Source organism: Saccopteryx bilineata, chromosome X (genome assembly GCF_036850765.1).
Source record: "Saccopteryx bilineata isolate mSacBil1 chromosome X, mSacBil1_pri_phased_curated, whole genome shotgun sequence".
NCBI lineage: Eukaryota > Metazoa > Chordata > Mammalia > Chiroptera > Emballonuridae > Saccopteryx > Saccopteryx bilineata.
In genome coordinates, this window is record NC_089502.1 from 10,225,999 (window position 1) to 10,248,342 (window position 22,344).

Below are 22,344 nucleotides of genomic sequence, written 5' to 3' on the forward strand. Positions count from 1 at the left end.
GCTCTTAAGAGGGCAGGAGCTGTGCAAATCACTGAATATAATTCAATGGGAAAGCCATCTTCCCTGTGAAAAAACTGTCAGATTTTCAAGAGCAGTATGATGTGTCTGTGGCTCTTTTTATGCCACAGACTCACTAATGGGGATGTTTCTCTTTCTGCTTCTATTTCTTCCCTTCCTCCACCTCTTTCTTCTTCTATTATGGGCCACATAAGTTAAAATACACATACCTATGCACAGGCACATGCACAAAGACACCTTTTATATATTTCTTGAGAAAGAAAATATAAAGCCTTTCATTCATCTGATTTTTAAATCAAGAAGTAAAATAAATCTATTGTTGTAAAGTACTGTGCCTTAATCCACGGGTTACATAGAGACACCCAAGTCCAAATAAATATTTGAGGAGTTTATTAATTAGCCAGCTAGTTACACCAGGCACAATCCCAAATCATGTAGAAAGCCCCTACAGTTCCGTGGCTGATTTTATAGACCAAATAACATCCTGGTTGGGGTGGGTAAGGAGGGGCTCGTGATTCCTTTGTCTAGAGGTATATGTTACTCTCATGACTTTAGGGTGATTTCAAGTATAGGAATTCTTGATTAAGGTACATAAACATTGTTTTCTAAGGGTTTCAGCTAAGTTCTATCTTCTTTGCTCTGTGTGGCAAGTGGCCCCAGGCAACCTTCCAGAGAATTCTAGGAATTAGCAAAACTATGACTAAGTGACCCAATTGTCTTTATAAGCCAGGAATCTCCTGCATTTTTCTCGCTCCATTCTCTGTAGAAAGGAAGGGGTAAAAAGTCTGACTTTTCCTCTTTAAAATGGTAAGTTTTACAGTTCCTTGGCATGTTATCACGTTATTAGGGCTACCTGAGAGTAGGAGAGAGTGAGAGGTACAATTTAATACATTATCGCCCTCCCACCCCCATTTTCAAATCTTTTAGGTTATAATGGCTAAAGGCTTAAACCTGTTGCATATTTGTAGTCATAAGATTAACCTGGAATCTCTATTTGGGAAGAAACTATAAAGAATATATGCAGTCTAGATATCAGAAGGCTAGACCTGAATTTGACTGCTGGAATTACAGATTTTGTATCCTATGAATCTGACTTCAGGAACCATGGTCTGGGGTCATCCTACAGGCAGCAAGGAGGACCTACCTACTTGGGGAACCACCTCCTCCACAGAACTTGACATCTAGTGCTTTAGTATGGTTAATTGACTCTTACCTGGCAGGCTATATTTAAATAACTCCACTAGAAATACTACCTGTAACTTATGTTAAAATCAAATGTCAGTTTTCCATCTATCTTTTTTGTGTGACTCATTTACACAGTCAGAGAGAGAGACAGAGAGAGGGACAGATAGAGACAGACAGGAAGGGAGAGAGATGAGAAGCATCAATTCTTCATTGCAGTTCCTTAGCCTCCTTAGTTGTTGTAAGGCCAGTGGCAGCTGCCATGACCATGCAGGTTCTCATTGAATCTGGGTAGATGGTAAAGGAACTGTGGAGCTGGGAAATGGTGGGCCATTCCATTTATTAAAGTCTAGTAATGGCAAATGAGTTAACAGGCAGGAAAGACCGCTTCCCTTTCTCACTCCGGACTCACCCAGACTCAGGACCCAACCAGCCTCAGCAGGGTTCCCAAGCCCCCCCCCCCTCCACTCTCCAGCAAAACAGGTAGGGGGAGGGCTTCTCTAGCAAACAATAGCAAACAATGGCCTGTCCCCATGGCTGCAGGCACTCCAAAATTTGCAATCTGCCACCCTGAGGGAAAGCACTGCAGCTTCCAGAAACTTGGGCACTGTCCCATGCTAATGTACCAATTTAGGCAAAATATAAGAGAGGAAACCTGTTATAAACTTGTTTGCCCAACAGGCCTTGATGGGAGGAGGGGTTCCAGCACAGCGAGTGACTCCTTGCTCAACCTTGGGCTCAAGCCAGCAACCATGGGGTCTTGTGTATGAGCCCTCACTCAAGCATTCAATCTCGGGATTTCGAACCTGGGTTCTCTGTGTCCAAGTCCGCAGCTCTATACACTGTGTCACTGCCTGGTCAGGCAGTCTTCTGTCTATCTTTAATAGTTCTTCCTTCTTTGAAGTATGTTTTAAATTTTGGCATAATTATTACTCTTCTCCAGTTATGGTGAAATGTCCACAGGACTGCAGATCTTGGTCACAACCTATTCTGGGAAGCTCCAGTGTCTACCCTCTTGACAGAAATCTAGCATGAAGGGGAGGGAATAAAAATATATATAAGAAAAAAAGGATAGGTATTGAATCAGATCTGAATTCAAATCCCAGCTCTGCCATTTACTAGCAGTATGGCTTTGCTTAAGTTTCTTAACTTTTGTGAGCCTCAGTCTCTTTATTTCCAAACTGTGGTTAATGATTACTGCTCTGCATGACTAAGAGGATTGTTATTAGACTCACTGGAGAGAATGGAGAATGGATATGTAGACATTCCCTGTAGACATTGTTTGTGAAGCATGAGGCTAGAATAAGGTACTATGTTAAAAATGTGCGGTATTGGTGTTGTTAAGAAGCTTAGAATATAGACTCTCTGCTCAGCCATCCAGAGGGCAAGATCAAGTCTAAGGTTTTTCTGTCACCTGAGAGCTCCCAGAACCATCCACGAATGGGCGCCTGAGAAAGAATACCATTAGATTTTGACCAATGGATTGTCTGCATTTTTTTAAGATTTTTATTTTTATTGATTTTAGAGTGAGCAGAGAGGGGGGGAGAGAGAGAGAGAAAGAGAAAGGGGAGAGAGTGGGAAACATCAACTCATAGTAGTTGCTTCTTGTATGTGCCTTGATTGGGCAAGCTTGGGGTTTTCAACCAGTGACCTCAGAATTCCAGGTAGACACTCTATCTATCCACTGTCCCACCATGGGTCAGGCTGTCTGCATTTTTTGATGTGTCAATTATAAGGTGCATGTGTTAATTGTATCAAACCAAAGTTTTGCATAGTTTCAAAATCTTTGGCAACATATTCTACTTGGGAAGCAATTTCCCCCCTTTTTTTTAGAGCTGGAATAAAATATGATGCTTCAAGTATTATATTTTCTCCTTTTTATGAGTTATAGTGAAGTAAAAGAGGGGTGGGGAAGTAGGGTGGGGTGTATTAAAGAGTAAAGGGGGCCAAATATTTGGTGATGGAAGATGATTTGATTTTGGGTAGTAGGCATATAATTCAATGTACAGATCATGTATCCTGGAAAAAAATATTGTTATGGGTGAGAAGTAGAAGTGGGGTTGTAGGTCAGGTCACCTGATGTTCAGTCTGCTGGGCTCTTCACTATACTGTGCTGGACCCCAGCAGTGTATTTGTCTCATGTATGTACAAAGCCAGTGCTTCTGGAGCCTGGTTAGAAAAGAATAGTGCTAAGGTTCCTGGAATGACAAGCTGGCCTGAATATGGTCAGTGACCCTGACTTCTTATGTTCCAAGTCTTAGAACATTTTATAACACTATTGCTTTCCTTGCCATAGGCTCTGGCACCTGAATAAAGGCATCATTACAAATCAGTTCATAGAAAACAAAAAGCTTTTATATTCCTGGTCTATTGATAGAGACAATACCTGTCCAATAAATTCACTTCAAGTAACTAAATTTAAAGGTAACAGCATCCTCGACTACTAAGCACATTAGTCAGTGAAGCAAAATTGGATTGTATTTCTTATTTAAGAGTTCGAACGTCCTGGGCAGGATACTGATTTTTTAAGTGACACTCGGGAAGCTGGCTTCTTCAGGAAGTGCAAATGCAGACTGACACCCAGGTCTCCCAGCATAGCCTGAAATTTCCCAAGTGTGAAGATGAAAGGATCTCTTTAATGTGAACACTGTGTCTCTTTGTAAATTAGGTTTTTTGTTCATGGCCACTTCTCAAAATAAGATTGTAATAGCCCTGGCTGGCTAGCTCATTTGGTTGGAACATCATCCTAATGCACAGAGGTTGCCACTTCAAATCCCTGGTCAGGGCACATAAAGAAACTGATTGATGTTTCTCTCTCTCTCCTTCTTCTCTCTCTAAAATAAATAAATAAATAAATTTTTAAAAGATCAGAATATTTACCTAAAGTTCACACCATGTGTAGATGAAAGATGTGGGAAGAAGGGCTCAAGGGGGTGGGGTCTAACATTTTACAAATTATTTGTATCAATGAGAAGTATTTGTTTCATGGTAAATTTGTGGGGAAAAATACAACCTTCTCATAAGATGTGGCTCATCTCAGATTTTATGTGGGAAAAGTGAGGTGTTGACATGACACCACTCTTTGCCCCTTACCCCACATAGAGGCTTGGAAAGTCATCAGCTCCCTAATGCACATTGGGTGACTTGGGAAGAAAGGTCAGACTGCAGATTGCCTGCATTCTCATTTCTTCTTAACCTCCCTACTTTTGCCTCAGCTCCACCCCTTTCTAGTAGGTTGGGAGGGGCTCAAAACCTTTAAAGTCTTGCTGTGGCCCAATTAGTATTCATTGATAGAAAGGGCATATATTCAGTGGAAAAGAAGATTTCACATCTTGGGTTGCAAGTAGACAAGTTACTATGAAAGATTTTAATTTTGGTGCTGGATTTGGACTAGATGTTAGTCAAGAGAATGTGTCCTGTGCTCCTGAATATATTGACTAAGAACACTTTTATCCTGGTAGAAAAGACTCTCACACTGATGTATGTTCATGGATTAATAAATAGATATTTATGGAACAAAAATCAAGGTTTTGCTCCATGAATGTTTCCCCTGAAGTTTAACAAAGTAAAGACATGTATGTCTAAGGACATAATTTTCTGAAACACAATCTGCCCTAAGTTATTTGTATCTACCTCACGTGCTTTGAGTGATTGGAACTTAACTCCCCAGTCCAACCAGGCAGCCCCTTAGACTAAGGCACTCTACTGGGCTGTTACCAGTTAAGAAAAATTCAAAGAATGCAAATTCTTCATTTGAAATCAATATTAGCTCAAGTCAAACAGCACTCTGTAAGCACATCAGAAAAATTATCTGTGTATAACTTTTAACTCCCCCAAAACTAAACTAGTAATAACCTACTGTGGACTAAGATTCTTACCAATAGCATAAACAGTCAATTATATATTTTATTGCATTCTTACAATAAAGTAAGCTAGAGAAAAATGTTATTAAGAAAATTATAAGGAATATAAAATAAAATTACAATACTATATCTATTTATTCTTAACTGTATATTTATTAATTTAGAGAGAAATTGAAACATTGATTTATGGTTCTACTTATTTATACATTCATTGGTTGACTGCTGCATGTGCCCTGACCAAAGTACCAAACCCACAACTTTGGCTCATTAAGACAATGCTCTAACCAACCAAGCTACCTGGCCAGGGCACATATCTATTTGTTGAAAAAAATCCATGTATAAATGGACCTATGCAGTTCAACCTTGTGTTGTTCAAGGATCAACTGTATTTCAATGTGTCTGCACTTTTGTTTCATTACTTATAAGATATACTATTGAGAAGAGCTAGTGTAAATATTAGACTTTAGGTTCTGTCTTCCATAAATAGAAATTATGCTACTACTGTTTCTAGATTTTTTCCTAATTCAATAATTTCTTTATATATGAAAGGCTTTCCCAAGCTATACAAACTAAATATCATTTATGCCTTTATAAAGAGATAAAAAATCTAGTAAGTATTATCATGACTATCTTGAAAAATTTGGAAGCTAGAATTGCCTATCAGTAGCCTTGATACACAATACATGTTAGTCTTGATATGAGGAGTATCCTTCCATCACTTCAATTGATTCATCATTATTGAGAGCCTAAGAGTATACAAAATCCAGTCTGAATTCTATGGAGGTACATAAGTGACAAAGGTATAACTCGTGTCTTCACAAAGTATTTCTAATATTTCCCCTAAAGTGTACAAACTACACATTCACCTGAGCTATGTTGACTATGTTTTTGAGGACCCCTCCCTCCCAATGTAGAATGTAAAGAACTGCAAATCAAGCATTGTCTTCTAGTGAGGTGGTAATTACATAAGCTTTGAAATCTGACAAATGGGTTCAAAGTCAAATTGAATTCTGTGCTCATATGCCCTACCTAGGCAAGTCATTTAACCTCCCTGAGCTTCAATCTCCTCACCTAAAAACTGGGGGTGACAACATTTAGTATAGTATCTGGCACAAGGTAGACATATGGTAATATTTATATTCTTCATATGGAAGTTCATTTAAATTTCTTTCTGAAAGTGAAAGTATACAAAATCTACAAATAATTTAACCAAATCATTTAGAATTGAGATAAGAAAGCTGACAAAAAAACCCCCACTTTTTTGTCATTGTTATATGAGTATAAAAGAGCTAAGCTTTAGAAGGAGGCATTTAATAAGTATTTTCAAATGAACAAATGATTGGATAGACAGAGAGAAGAAGAAAGGAAGTGAGTTAGGTAAAAAGGGAGGGGGGAAGAGCAAGGGAGGAAAGAAGGTAAACTCTCATAAGCATCTATATATTTTAATACTCTCAATTTTGGGCTTATTCAATTATATGTGATTCATAGCTGATGACACTGCCTATTGACTTGCCTTCTTCCTTTTTGGGGGCATTTTTAGGAAAGCCAGATGAGCAACTACATTGACATTTTTCAGAATACACTAGTTTAGGACTTATAACAAAAGGCTAATGAGCACGCAGAGCACTCTGTGCATGTGAGGCTGCTCTTCTATTAACAGACTGCTCTACACGTCTCATATACCCCCCTCATCTCCTGCATTAGTTTTTCCTAAATTTTGCAATACCCACTTTTGAACTTGTTCATACATATAAATACCAAGTGGCATTGAAAAAAAAATCAATGGCATAAGTCCTATGTAGAGGGTCCTCTCAAATGTGCAATTCAGTATAAAAAAATCCTTTTTGATCTTGGGAAATTTCTAAATAGGCTGCACTCAGAGTGTTCCCCTTCAGCCTTCTTTCCACACCTAGTTCTTTCCCTTCGAAGAATATCACCTTGTTTGACTCCGGTAGTGGCTTTATTCTGCTTTTTAAAAAGAAATTGGGGAAGAAATTGAAATGCATTTCAGAATTTGTTTCTATTATCATATCTGTGAAATTATCATATGATTGTATTGCATTTTTTTTCAGATTGGCAAGTTATGTGCTCATTCTCAACAACGCCAATACAGATCTGCTTATTATCCTGAAGATCTGTTTATTGACAAGAAGGTATTAAAAGTTGCTCATGTAGAACATGAAGAAACTTTATCCAGTCGAAGAAGGTGAGAGGTGTTTTTTTCTCTCTATTTTAGCATACCATTAACAATTGTGTCTTAAGGTAAAAAACCACTGGAGTGAAGCTTCTTAAATACATGTTATTTAGTCCTTCTGAGTAGAGTGTTTGGTTAATTAAATTCTATCATCTATCAATGTTAACAAAAGAAGATATTGTATTACATCCAAGCCATATTGAAATGTGAATTTACCATGTATAAATATTCAGTATAACAACACAAGGTGGAATGGACTTGTCTATTTAAGATCTTTATTGATAAAACATTTTTCACTTATGATTTGGACTCACAATTACATGGCTTGGTTTGTGGCTTTTCTCATTATAAATTAACAGTGAGTCCAGGATGAGTTCACTAGAGAGAAAATGGCAAGACAGCAATCATACACTGCATACCCTACATGCTCTATTAAGAATGATAAAATGAAAGATTTGGTTCCTATTTCTAAAGATAGCAGTCAAAGGACTAAATTAAATTTTGTTTTATTATTTTCTTCATTTCTCCTCCCCACATCCAGGTCCCCTCTTTCCTTATTTTTGTTTCATGTTTACAAATAAGGGGTTGAAATTTGATAGGAAACCCCACACAAATCTAGGAGAACTGCCTTCCCCCAAAGCAATGCACATGTAGCCAACCCTGCCACTGGCTCAAGAATAGCTAAACATGAGTTCTTGTTTTTTATTCTTGTAACAGGGCCAGAAAGAGAAACAGAGAGAGAGACAGAGAGGGACAGACAGACAGGAAGGGAGAGAGATGAGAAGTATCAGTTCTTAGTTGTGGCTCCTTAGTTGTTCATTGATTGCTTTTTCATATGTGCCTTGACCAGGAGGCTACAGCAGAGTGAGTGACCCCTTGCTTAAGCTTAACAAACTTGGGGTAAAGCCAGTAACATTTGGGCTTAAGCCAGCGACCATGGGGTCGCTGTGATCCCACGCTCAAGCCAGCAACCTCACTCTCAAGCTGGTGAGCCTGCGCTCAAGCTGGATGAGCCTGTGCTCAAGCTGGCAACCTCGGGGTTTCTAACCTGGATCCTTTGCATCCCAGTCCAACGCTCTATACACTATGCCACTGCCTGGTCAGGCAAGTTCTGCTTCTTGATAGCTTTGAGGACATTGGGAAAGATTAGCCTATGGATGGAAAATAAAGAGATGAAATAAGTAACATCTAAGATTTGGGGTAAATTATTCCATTCATATTCATTTACTGCAGGAGGTTTTGAAATGGTAATTTCTAGTCATATATGATACAATTTAGGGTAAGGAAAGGCAACAAGGCTGCTTGAGAGATAATCTTACAAAGACACATATCAAGAAGTCCCATTTTCTTCTCTTTTGTTGACTTTCAAATGAATGGATTCCTAGTTTCTCTGCAGCAGAGGTTTTAAAGTGTGATTTGAGGACCCAAGGAGTCCCAGAGAGCCTTTCAGGAGTTCTGTGTGATCTGCCTTTTGCTAGCTCTACATTTGTGTGAAGCTGATTTTTATTCATATACTTCACCCATAACAACATATCACAACAGATTTAATGCAGAAGCCAATGTGAGATCTGTCTCCATTTAAGACAGGCAGTAAAGATATTTTGTAAAAATGCAAAAACAATATCACTTTTTTTCATTAAAATGTTTATGTTCATATATAATTACTCATTGTTAGTTTTTAAATTAATAATAAAATTTTAATTGTTTTCTGACTTGTAATTTCTAAAGCAGTAAATATCAATAGATATATACCTCATAAACCAAAAGTCTTTGGGGTCCTCAACAATTTTAAGAGTATTAAGGGATTGTATTAGTTATCTAGTGCTGTGTAACAAATTATCCTAAGACAGTGATTTAAAACAACAAACATTCATTATCTCACAGTCTCTGTCAATAATTTGGGAACTACTTAGCTGGGTGGTTTTCAGTCTCTAAAGAAATTTCATTCAAAAATGTTACTTGGGACTGGCAGTCATCTGAAGTATTGACTGAGGCTGAAGGACCTACTTCACAGTGGCTCACTTACACTTTTTGCAAGTTAATCTTTGTTGTTGGAAGGACGTTGTAGTTACTCACCACATGGACCTCATAAGTATCCTCATGACATGGCCTCTGGCTTCCCCAAAATAAGTAATCCATGGAAGAGAGCAAGTAGAAAGCTGCTATGTCTTTTATGACATAGACTCAGAAGTGACATACTTTCAATTGGCATGCTCAATTTGTTAAAAGTGATTCACAAGTTCTAGTCTACATTTAAAGGGGTGGGGATTAAGCTCCAGCTCTTGAAAAGAATAGTATTATAGAATTTGTGGGCATACTTTAAAACTACCATGGTTGGAGCATCATGTGAGAGCTCAGAGGATGCCAGTTTGATTCCCCAGTAAGGGTACATACAGGAGCAGTTCCTGTATCTCTCTCTCTTTGCCTCTCTCTCTCTGTCTCAAAAAAACAAAAACCCCCACAAATTTCTGGCACCAAAATATTTGAAAACAATTTCCCTATAGTATGAGGGTTCTTTGGGAGGTTTTTGTTTTTCTAGGAAGACAAAATTAGGCCACTTCTCTAGTCTTTCTTAATCCCTGACTGTCCTTTTTCTGTTGCTCACCATTGCTTTCACTCTTTGTCCAAACCACCTAAGGAATTAAGCTGCCATTGATATTTAACTAGTAGAGACCCCTTGCATATTAGAATGAAACAAATAACTTATATAATATTATATATTATGTATAAATAAAGTATAAATTGTAAGTGTAATGTATTTATAAATATAATATTGTATATTTATATTATATTTATGTATAACAAGTATATATATATATGTCTTATATATATGTTGCTTTATTCAACTCAGTAGAATTTTAAGAAACACCTATTATGTGTCAGAATATATACTGGACACTAAAAATCAAGACACAGTCTCTGCTTTCCAAATCAGTGTAATGTGGAAATGGACATAAATACAAATAATCCCAAAACAGTTCTGTAAGTGCAAAAGAATGTCCAGAGTATACAGAAGCAGCCTATGGAGAAAGAGAGAACCTCTCTACCCAGAAAGTAACAGTGAAACCTTCATGGGAGAGGTGGTATTTGCATTTGTAACAGAATAAAATGCAGAGCTTTTTCAAAGTAAACACTCTATCACAGTCCCATTTTGAGATTACCCTACCAACCTAGACACAGTCCCTGTTGCAATAGCTTTTAGGTTAGGCTCTGTGGCAGGACAAGGAGGACTCAGGGTATTGGTACCTCTAAGGACAAAATAAATTGATAAATGGCTTCTTGGCTTGGTACCGAGACTTGACATTTTGCTTATATTCATTTTTGAACTTGTTATTAACTCCGAAAGAAAAGAAAAAATAGTAAAAAAAAAATCCAAAGCCTATAGACTTCAGTAAGAGGTAGTAAGGCAGGGCTCCTTTGGAGGGTAGAAACATGAGTCTAACCCATGATTCTTCTCATCTTTAAAAGAAAATGAAGCATTAGAGACTGATGTGGAGTGTAAAGTTGGTGGCCAAGACTATGCAAGTTCCCATTGGATTTGGGCAGACAGTAAAGGAACTGTGGAGCCAGAAGATGGTGGGCCGTTCCGTTTATTAGTATCTCGCAATGGTGGACGACCAAGCAGGCAGGGAAAACTGCTTCTCTCTCTCTCTCTCTCTCTCTCTCTCTCTCTCTCTCTCTCTCTCTCTCTCCCCCTCTCCCTCTCTCAGGACTCCCAAGCAAAATAAACTGGGGAGGGGACCCCTTCTCTGGCAAACAATAGCAAGCAATGGCCCCTCCCAATGTTGGCAGGCAATCTGCAATCTACAATCTGCCAAGATTTCTGCCCTGAGGGCAAGCACCTGCAGTCTTACATAGACTGTACACACATGGTGCTGCCTGTGCTCATGCACCAATCAGGCAAAGTGCAAGCACACAAGACCAACACACTTTTTTTGCCCAACATAGAGCCATTCTTTCTAAGTTCTCTTGTAGAAAACAAACAAACAAACAAAACAGCAAGAGAGTTTCTGATTTCATTTAACTCCCTCAAATAGGTATTATAAAACCTCTTACGGGAGGGAGAGAATTGAGGATTAAGATGATCTCTGACTAAATGTACTGCCCCCTGCAATCTGATATTACTGGAGGTCTTATTTTGGCAGTGTTAGTACCTTTATAAATTTCAGTATATTCTGCACCACATTTCTCACTGTCCAGAAAAATGTATGGTCTTCCAGCACCCCTCACACTCGTTCTCAAGCTCCATCCTCTGTGGTTAAAAATATGATAATTGGAAAAGAATCCTATTGTAGCATTCAGTCTGTGAAGGTTGTGAGCAAGCTGTCTAAATCTGATTATCAAAAATAACAACACAAAGAAATGAAGGATTCCTTTGATAGTATTAAGAAATCATCTGTTTGTTTTGTCTGCCCCCAACTGGGTAGTTTGGAACACACAACTAATCAGTGAAATCGTTTAGTTCAATTTAAAGGTGATTTGATATTCAACTAGTTGGCATTTGCATGGGTCTCAGCATCCTTTTAAAGCATAAATAATAAAAATATATGTCATCAGATTTTAAATAGTAAGGATAGGACAAGACATATAATAGTACAACCAGAATAGAAGAATTAAGATTTTCATAGCCTTTTCCAACACTAATATTTTCAGCACATCTCAGATGTCAGCCTCTTCCTCCTTGCCCTCTTGAATGTCTCTTTCACCACTTCCCTTAGAACACCAGTTACCTTGTCATTTGCATATTCCTTGTAAAGTTTGATAGCACTATTTTTCCCCTCCCGAAACCCAAAATCTATAGTTGACTAGTCCATCTTGCATCAATATATCAAGCTTCTGGCCAACTGCTGACCTGTGAAAAAGTCACATAATCCTTACACCCTTGTGAAATTACATCTGTGTGTTCCAACCTTCCTCTTCCTGCACTCCCTCTCCTCCCCTTTCCCTTTGACTTGGTCTATAGGACAATAGATTAGGTAACACTAATAAATTACCTAGAAAGAAAACAACAAAAGTTGATCTTATCTCCCTGGTCCAAATCAATGTTGACTCCCACTCCCTCTCAGATTGTTGCTCTGGTGTGGCTAGGTGACTTTATAAGTTCAGTGGTGCCTTATACCCTCTGAACAAAGCAACAAAGAATGTCCCGAGTGAATCAATGAGTTTCAGGTCTGGTACAACTCATTCTGCCCTAAATTGGACTCTACTTCTTTCAACATTTGTCAACAGCATCTATATGCTAAGCATGTGTAAGGATTAGGCTCTGATGAATAAAAGGAGCTCCTCCTAGCCTAGTTAGGCAAACAAACACACAAATAAATACTTTCCATACATTAGGGGGGATTGCCAAAACAGCTATATGTGTACAAAAGAGTGGCAGTCTTTCCTGTTAGAGTCAAAAAAGGCTTTTTGGAAAAGGTAACTTTTGTGCTGGACCTTGAAGAACTAGTAGAAATTAAACAGTCAGAAAAGAGAAAAGGTATTTCTGGCAAATGGAACAGTGTGAGAAAAGTATGGGCTAGTCTCTGGAGTGGTAGGAAATTATAGTTTGGAGTCAGACTGTGAAAGTTTCGCTCCAGCAGCATTAAGGATGACCCTGCATCATCTCAATTATAATTATTTCAGTTTATGTGCTTTTCTGTGTTTTCAAGTTAAAAAAAATAATGAGCTTATATTCCTTTACATTAAGAAAAAAAGGACCTTAATGATAAAGGAGAATAATTTAGTATTTGAAGCTCAGGATGAAAGATTGTTTTTACTTTCAGTGGTTTCCAAGTAGTGCTGTTTTGATGCCTGCCTACGCAAATGATTACAAGAAAAGAAAGGTAATCCCCTCCCCCACAACCCAAGAAGGGAACTCTCCTCTTAAGGATGATAAGAGCCCACCAGGGATGATCACATGCACCCAACCGAATATTTCAAAATGGCTTGTGCATGGAAGGGTCCCTGTCCTTTAGTTCCACGTTTAACACATTGAATGGAAACCTCTATGAAGAGCCTCTTCTTTTCCTGAGCAGGCTGCTGTAAGTAAGGGTTTGGTTTGTCCTAAGTGAGAGTCATAGGCTCCATTATTTATATGTCAAATGGTTTGCTTAGCATATATGTATAAGAATAAAGTGAATTGGAATCAAAGGACATTCCCTTCTATCAAATTGTTTTTCCCATCCTAAGCAACTAATTGTCCAAACTTTCTTTTGTTTTCTTTTTATTCCCTGAGACAATTCAGTTGAAGGAACTGCCTTAGTTCATGAGTAGAGATTCTTTTGTTGTCTGTCATGGGTTAGTAGCACAAATAAAAGAATTCTTGACTGAGTCATATATGGGTAAATAAAATGTCACTTAATTTAATTTCAGCTATCTTTCTTTAAAGAGAGAAATAGAAATATTCAGCTGACCTCCTTTAAAAATTATAAGCATGGGAATAGAAAGCTTTACTTAAGAAAAGGTAAAAAGGTAAGCTCAGTAGGAGGTAAACTAGTCCTGTCACACTCTGCTGCTTTCTGGCTGTGATGTCAGAAGACATTATCACCCATTGCCACTCTTTTGAAAAGCTCCTTAAACTCACCAATAGTTTAGAAAGTCTTTATTCTACCCTGAAAAATAGTATTTCTGGATTTAATTTCAAAAATCAAAAAATTTTTTTCGAAACCAAGGTTTATTTTCTCACAGTATTTAGAAAGTTTTGCATGAAGGAGTGGCCTGCACTGTAACACTATACTTGGAGACTCAAAAGCATTGGCCAGTTTTCTAGATGTGCTAGAACCCTGCTCTTTGTTTTCCAAAGATGGGTACGGTCTGATACCCCAGGCCTTGGGAATTATTTGAAAACTGGTATTTGTTTCATTATTCTTAGGTTTTTTTCCTAATCATATCCACTTTGAATTCTAAGTAGGTTCTAATGGGACTAAAAATCAAAAAGAACTCAGTGAACAAGCCTATTTAGAAGAAAAGGGTTTTTCTGTTCTTGTTTGTTTGTTTTTCTTTGTTTGTTTAGCCAGAGAGACAGAGAGAGACAGAGAAAGAAAGGGACAGAAAGGAATAGACAGACAGGAAGGGAGAGAGATGGGAAGCATCAACTAACTTATCTTGCAGCACCTTTGTTGTTCATTGATTGCTTTTTCATATGTGCTTTGGCTGGGCTGTTCCAGCTGAGCCAGTGACTCTTTGCTCAAGCCAGCAACCCTGTGCTCAGGATGGTGAGTTCACGCTCAAGCCAACCACCTCGGGGTTTCAAACCTGAGTCCTCAGTGTCCCAGGTCAATGGTCTTTCTACTGTGTCATGGCCTGGTCGAGCAAGAAGAAAAGGTTTTAGAGAATTAAATATAAAATTTTACAGAGAGAAAAGTCTAGAAGGAAATATATCCAATATTAACAGTGATTGTCTGGATGGTAGGAATAAAGTATTCTTTTTCTTTCTTACAGTTTTGTATTTTCTACCTAGAAATTATTTAGTGATCATATATTTCTCCATAGTGAACATACATTTCTTTCATAATGGGAAAAAAACCCCAACAAACTTCATTTAAAAGAAAAAGTAGCCTGACCAGGTGGTGGTACAGTGGATAGAGCATCAGACTGGGATGCAGAGGACCCAGGTTCAAGACCCCGAGGTCACCAGCTTGAGTGCGGGCCCATCTGGTTTGAGCAAAGCTCACCAGCTTGGACCCAAGGTCGCTGGCTCGAGCAAGGGGTTACTCGGTCTGCTGAAGGCCCGCAGTCAAGACACATATGAGAAAGCAATCAATGAACAACTAAGGTGTTGCAACAAAAAACTAATGATTGATGCTTCTTATCTCTCTCCGTTCCTGTCTGTCTATCCCTATCTGTCCCTCTCTCTGACTCTCTCTCTGTCTCTGTAAAAAAAAAGAAAAGAAAAAGTAGATTTTAACCACTGTTTATAGCTCTTGCAGTGCTGAAGTTGTAGCTTGTAACAATTTCTCCTTTCACTGTGTATTTCATGTGCATCCAAACCTGGCTCTTTCCCAACTCTCCTGTCTCCTTCCTTTGTTCCAAAGGACATCCTTTCACCAGTAAAGCCTCTCTTCTTTTACTTCTTCTTTATACCTTTTTTAAGGTTAAATCTTAATAACAACTTTAATGAGATATATTCCACATATTATACAATTCAACTGTTTTAGTATATTCACAGAGTTGTGCAACCATCACCACAATCAATCTTAGAAAATTTTCATCACTTCCTCACCCTTACCTACTCACCCCCAGTTCTAAGCAACCACTAATAAACTTTCTTTGTAGAATTGCCTATTTTGGATATTTCACATGAATGGAATCATATAATATAATATGTGATCATTCATGACTGGCTTCTTTCACTTAGCATAATGTTTTCAAGGTTTATCCTTTTTATTTTGCCATTATATAGAATATATATTTGTTTATTTATTTATTAGTTGAACATCTCTCTTGGTCTACATTTTGGCTATCATTAATAGTACTGTTATGAGTGTGTGTGTACATGTACTTATTTGAATAGTTGTTTTTAATTATTTTCAGTATAAGCGTAGTAGTGTAATTGCTGGGTCATAGGGTAACTCTGCTTATCTTTAACCACCAAACTGGTTTTCACAGCAGCTGTACCATTTTGCATTCCCACTAGTATTGTATGAAAATTTTAATTTCTCTACATCCTCACCACACTTGTTGTCTTTTTTTATATAGTCATGCTAGTGAAGTGGCATCTCACTGTGGTTTTTGCTTTGCATTTCCCTGATGACTATTATACTTTTTTTGACTCAACTTCATCTTGGCCTTCCACATTGGATGCTCCATATCTAATTCCTAGACACAATTCTCACAGTCTTAGATGCTACCTTTCTACAAGGAAAAAACCATTACAACTGCTCTACCAGATTAGTTCAGTGGTTCACACAGCCCCATAGTTTGTTACTCTTTGAGAAAGAATATCAGAAAAAATATTTTGGGAGAGAACATGATTGTATTTTTTAATACCCACCTTAAAAGATGAAGGATTTATTCATTGTGTACAAATAAAGTTATCTGGTACTTGAAAAAAAATCATAATTATATTTCATGTAAAAATTTATCTGAAATATAATATATTTCATATACATCATATATGTGTATTCTATAGGTTCATAACAATGGTAGTAAATTGCTAATTGGCTAACATTGTAGGAGGATTAATTACTCTGTGCTTGGTACTATGCTAAACACTATACACTCATTGTTTCAATCATCCCAGCAACTTGTCATTAGTTTCATTGTATAGACAAGAACACTAAGGCTCAATAAGTTGAGAATTTGCCTAAGATTTTACTGTATTTGAAACACATATGGATTAGGTTCCAAAATCAGTGCTCTTAGTTCCTACTCCTAACAGGTTTTAACGGGCTGTTCTGAGAATCCCACCGTCACTATAGCATGGTTGCTAAATAAACTGTATCCTAAATTCAAAATAAAAAAAATTCAGTAAAATGTTTTCAAAATACAATCTCTTCCTAGGTTCTCCTTATATGTCCTGTAATGGTAATGAGGACCTTATAAATTAGGATGGCCTTTTATTTTCCCAAGTTACCTTGTTTAATTTTCAAAGAGATTCTCCTGAGTTCCAGAATTTGATGACCTATCTGTGTTCACATTATTCACATTCTTTGTGATTTTCTTCAACTTTTATTTTTACCCCACCAAGTAATTTCCTTCCATTTTCAAGTGGGAGGTCTTACATTTATTGCAGCCTCCCATTGCCTTGACATTTAAATAGACTCTCAGAATCCTCTCCAAATTTTTTGTAGGCCCTGGCTGGTTGGCTCAGTGGTAGAGCATCGGCCTGGCATGCAGAAGTCCCAGGTTTGATTCCCGGCCAGGGCACACAGGAAAGGCACCCATCTGCTTCTGACCCCTCCCCTTCTCCTTCCTCTCTGTCTCTCTCTTCCCCTCCCGCAGCCAAGGCTCCATTGGAGCAAAGATGGCCCGAGCATTGGGGATGGCTCCTTGGCCTCTGCCCCAGGTGCTAGAGTGGGTCTGGTCGCAACAGAGCGACGCCCCAGAGGGGCAGAGCATCGCCCCCTGGTGGGCAGAGCGTCGCCCCTGGTGGGCGTGCCTGGTGGACCCAGGTGGGGCGCATGCAGGAGTCTGTCTGACTGTCTCTCCCCATTTCCAGCTTCAGAAAAATACAAAAAAAATAATTTTTTTGTAATCTTTATGGTCAGATAAGAAAACTACAGAGTTGCAAGTTCAGAGTTCTAATTTTTTTGTTCTGTTTTGTTTTGTTTTGTTCTAACTTCTAGGGTAGTCAAATTGAAAGAATTGTCTATAAGTTCAATTTTTCTTGCCATGTGCAATGTTAGTGTAAGATAGTTTGGAGGTAGGAGAAGACCTAAGGGAAACTCTTTCTTTAAAGAGAGAGCCATTACCATATTCCATTATCTCATGGAGAGGGGGTAGTCCTCAGCCTCAGCCTTTCGTCTTTCAGTTTCCACTCTTGGGAACTGTATTATTACCTTGTAAAATAGAGCATCTCTTTTATTAGTATTAATTGAACCCATCTTTTTTTCTCTGTGAGAAACTATAACATTGACTTTTATTTTCAGAGCCCTGTATTGAGCTTCTTCACTTTAAAACTAGAGCTCAGCTATCAGGAGTAGTCTGGGAGAAGTGAGCATAACAAAAAGCAACTGTTGGGGTATCTGTTGTTATATTATGTGTCAGTAACTTTTCTTGAGTTGCTCTGTCCATTACCCAGGCTTTACTGTGACCCGAGCTTTTGTGAAGATGTGCTCAGTATCCTAAGCTCTCTCTTTTTTAAATTATTAGTTGAAATGAAGTGCTTTATGGTAATAAAATGGAAAATAGCATTAAAGGAAAACAATAATATTTTTATTAGTCTTCATCTTTTGTCCAGATTTGAGAATAATACCCAGAAGGCATATCTAGGTGCAGAACTCCCACCAATGCCCAAATGAGATTCAGACCTCTGCCTCCTCCAGAGGCCCATATATCAGGCAAATCCATTCCTTGCCTGGAGATAGTATTGAATAATTACTCCACTGCCAGCAACTTTCCTGGCAGAGTCTCCAAAAACTTAGTAGAGACTTAAGATAGACTTGGATTTGAAGAACTGAACTTCCTTTCTACCAGAAGCATTGCTTTAGAAAATAAAAAGTATTTTTATTTTTGATTCCCATTGGGCATTTATTGCACATATATTTTAATCCTTTTCTGTGAGCATATTCACTTTTCTCCAGTGTGTAGTGTTTTATTTTGTGTGTCCGTGTATATCTGTAACAGATAATAGGCCAGAAATTTGCCTGGGTTTTTATGTGTGTGTGTTTATACATATTTGCATACATAACAGAATCTTTCTCTTTCTCTCTTACACACACACACACACACACACACACACACACATCTTATCAAACGCAGCATAAAAACCAAAGCAAATAAATACAAAATATACTAGGATTCTCTCCCACTTCCCATAGGAACCACAATATACAAAAAAACCTTCCTCCTCTAGCAGTTTCTCTGAATATATTATCAGAAGAATTTCATAGCCTTTATACTGCCCTGAGTGCCCTGCAATTCTGATGTGCCAGAGCCTACATGGAAAGGGGACATCTCTAGGGTAAAAACATTGTAAATTACAATCAATGCATTGTATTACACTCAGAAACCAAAAGATATGTAGTGCTCCAGTGTGTCTTGTAATCAGCACCTTTGGGAATGTACATAACAAAATTCTGAACAAAAAATAGAAGCAAACGTGTTAGAAAATGAATGTTGGAATTAAATCATCCTTCTGATAGGAACAACACCTTATATGCAGACAACTGTTTTCTAATATAATTTTATTGTTTTTTTTTTTTAATTTTGGCCTTGTAGTCAAGAATATCTTTTAAAATCATCTATTGCTCTAATCAACCTGGTAGGGCCTTTTTTTCATGCTGATAAGGAAATTAAACTTTTCTCATACTGGTTTACTTGCCTTTTATGCACAGATGTTTTCTTTTCCTTTCAGGGAACTAATTCAGAAGTTGAAGTCTTTCATCAGCTTCTATAGTGCTTTGCCTGGTTATATCTGTAGCCATAGCCCTGTGGCTGAAAACGACACTCTTTGCTGGAATGGACAGGAACTTGTGGAGAGGTAATCTTTTTTGAATGATAATTATAACAATGTTAGTGGAATAATCATCATACGTTTATCTCAAAGAAAATGATGTCTTCTTTTGCCTCCATTAATTTCACAAAATAAATTTTAGGTAAAACATATACATAAGTATCTATGACATGCCAGATGCTTTCTATAATATATAGCCCTCAGATTTTACAAAATTTGAAGCATGTATATAATTATGTATTCAGTCTTTGGCTTCTTCTATCTCCTAATTATGTTGGCTTTTATTCATTGATTTATTGGAAGAAATCGTATTCACACTAATAGTTATCATTTACTGAGAATTAACTATGTATTAAGCGCCATACTAAATATTTGTCTATATTAACTCTCTTTATCCTCACATCAATCCTATCAAATAGATAATGTTGTTTTTTTCTCATTTAGTGATGACAGTGAGGAAAAACAGAAAGGGGAAGGAAAAAGGAATTCTATTTCACCAAGAAATTTTATTGAAATATTGGATCATTTGAGTGTTTGTTAGTATGATCCATGCTAACATTTATCATATATGAAGAATTTGCTGTTAGCTTTAAAGGAAATAATATATATTCACTTATCCAACAAATACTGAGCACCTTCTAACTGCCAGCCATTTTGAAATGAACAACACAGGCAAAATTTACTGTCCTCACAGTGCTTTCATTCTAGTGGTCTAATTGGCTTTGTATTTGTAAGGAATACCTTTCAATTAAGGAATTAGATTAAGAAGCAGGTTCACAGAATACAGATGAACAGAAGTCAGAGGGAAGAGGAGACAGGATAAAAGAAAGTGAAGAGATTAGCCAAATTTATATACATAACACATTAATACAGAAAACAAGTTCACAATAATTAGGGGGAAAGGAGAGGTAGAAAGAGGTGAAGGAGGGCAAAAGGGATGAAACAGGGGAGGAAAGTGACTTTGCATGGAGCATGAGGGGCACAGTGAAGTCTGTAGAAGATGTTATACTGAGTGAGACACTTGAAACTATGTCAACACAATAAATTAAAAATAAAAATTTTAAACTAAAAAATAAAGAAATAAAGCAGAATGCTTAGGAAACCACATGGAATAAATGAACATACTTTCAAAAATGTTTGTACAAGTGGCAGCATATTTTAGAGGAGAATACAGAACAGACATGAACTACCATTTTGAGTCTTTCACGGATTAGTTCTGTAACTTAGGGCAAGTGACATTACCTCTCAATGCCCTTCCTTCTTTCCTTCCTCCCTCAACAATAAAAGATATTATGAAAAAATAGATTTTCCAAAAGTATAAATAAAAAAGAGTTTAGAATAACAGCTTTTCTCCATACCAAAATAATTATTTTATTTTATTATTTTGTTCAGTACCCTAAGATATTTGAAGCTAGCATATTAAACAAAAACTTTTTTTCCTATCAACAAGGTTCTTTTCACAGTGCGAAACTACATTTGGCTAACTTTGGACTCACACAAATTTAGCAGGCTTTGGATTTCACCATTTGATAAAAGAAGACTTTCTTGGTTCCAGGGAAACATTTTTCACAAAAGTATACTGGACATAAAATAGTTTATACGAGCAAAATTCAATAAAAAAGTCTCACTAATTCACAAAATGTGGGCCTGGGCAGAAACTATTTATAATTAACTAAAACTGGATTTTATGATATATAAGAGGATATACCTCTCAACAATTGCAACAGTGAAGAAACTGATATTAGTGCTTGGCTTATATTAAGTGATCAAATATTGGTTAAATGAGTATATAAATGAATGATTGACTACATTAATAAACAAATATATTGCAAACTAAAGTTTACTTTAATTTTTTTGTAATTTATTAATTTTAGAGAGAGGAAGGGAGAAAGAGACAGAAACAAACACAAATATTTATCTGTTCTGTATGTGTCCTACTGGGGATAGAAGGAAATCAAACAAATCTGTAGACAGAGTACATGTAATATCATCCAGGAAATAATTCTTAAGTGGTCAGTACCCTCAGGTCATAATTAACCCATAGTTAAATTACTGACCTAGTCTAACAATGGGACTAGAGAATAGTGTCAAACTAGATATAGTCATTCCTCGCCATATCGAGGTTCACTTTTTGTCGTCTCACTGTATCATAGATTTTTAAATTGTACGTATCTAATTTTGTATTGCAGATTTTTCACTATATCACGGGATTTTGCGTTATATAGATATTTTTATATATTTATTATTTTAATTATTTTTGTGGTAAAATAAGCATTTTCTAGCCTAAAAAATACTAAAAATATTAATTAAAACATGTTAAAAGAATTTTAAATTATCATCATCTTCATCATTCAAGTTGTAGTATATTCACTGGTGAGTACCCATATAAAATTTTATATGTTGTTAAAATGACGTAGGTTTAAGAGTGTAGAAAGTGTTTAAGAGCATAGGAAGTATTTATAAGAGTGTAGGAAAGGCTAATAACAGTATAGGGGAGGTTTATAAGAGTGTGGGGAGGGTTTTATAAAGCCTTAAAATATATATGAATAATAATATAAATATAAGGTCACTACTTTGTGGATTTTCAGCTATCATGGGAGGCTCTGGAGCCTAATCCCCATGATAGATGAGGGACCATTGTATTTTTTTAAATTACTGAATAATATACATTTAATAATGTGAAGTTCTGTAACCTGAGGATATGTGTGCCCTCTATTTGTACCATTTATAAAGATTAACTTTGTGCTGCATGTCCCATCTATAGTTAAACCTTTGCAGAGCTTTTCATTGACTTTTTCATTTAATTTACTCTTAAGTAACAGTTGCAACTTTATATTGTGAAATGAGTTGGAACTTGTTATCTTTATAGGTTGGGTTTGTACTGCTTTAAAAATATTTTACTTTTAGTCAAAAAAATTTATGAAGTTTAAGGATCCTAAAAGGGAATAGGACTTTACAGTGGAGATACCTGATTAAAAGAAAAGTATTGA

At 36.9% G+C, this 22,344-nt stretch overlaps 1 protein-coding gene across 1 annotated transcript in view; it reads left to right on the forward strand.

Annotated features, from left to right (window-relative positions):
* Positions 1-22,344, forward strand: part of GPC3 (glypican 3) — a 692,738-nt gene that overhangs the window by 448,259 nt on the left and 222,135 nt on the right. Inside the window, exons 4-5 of the mRNA XM_066250036.1 lie at positions 7,136-7,269; positions 19,256-19,381. Coding sequence (XP_066106133.1) covers positions 7,136-7,269; positions 19,256-19,381 — 260 coding nt within the window. The remainder of the gene's footprint in view (positions 1-7,135; positions 7,270-19,255; positions 19,382-22,344) is intronic.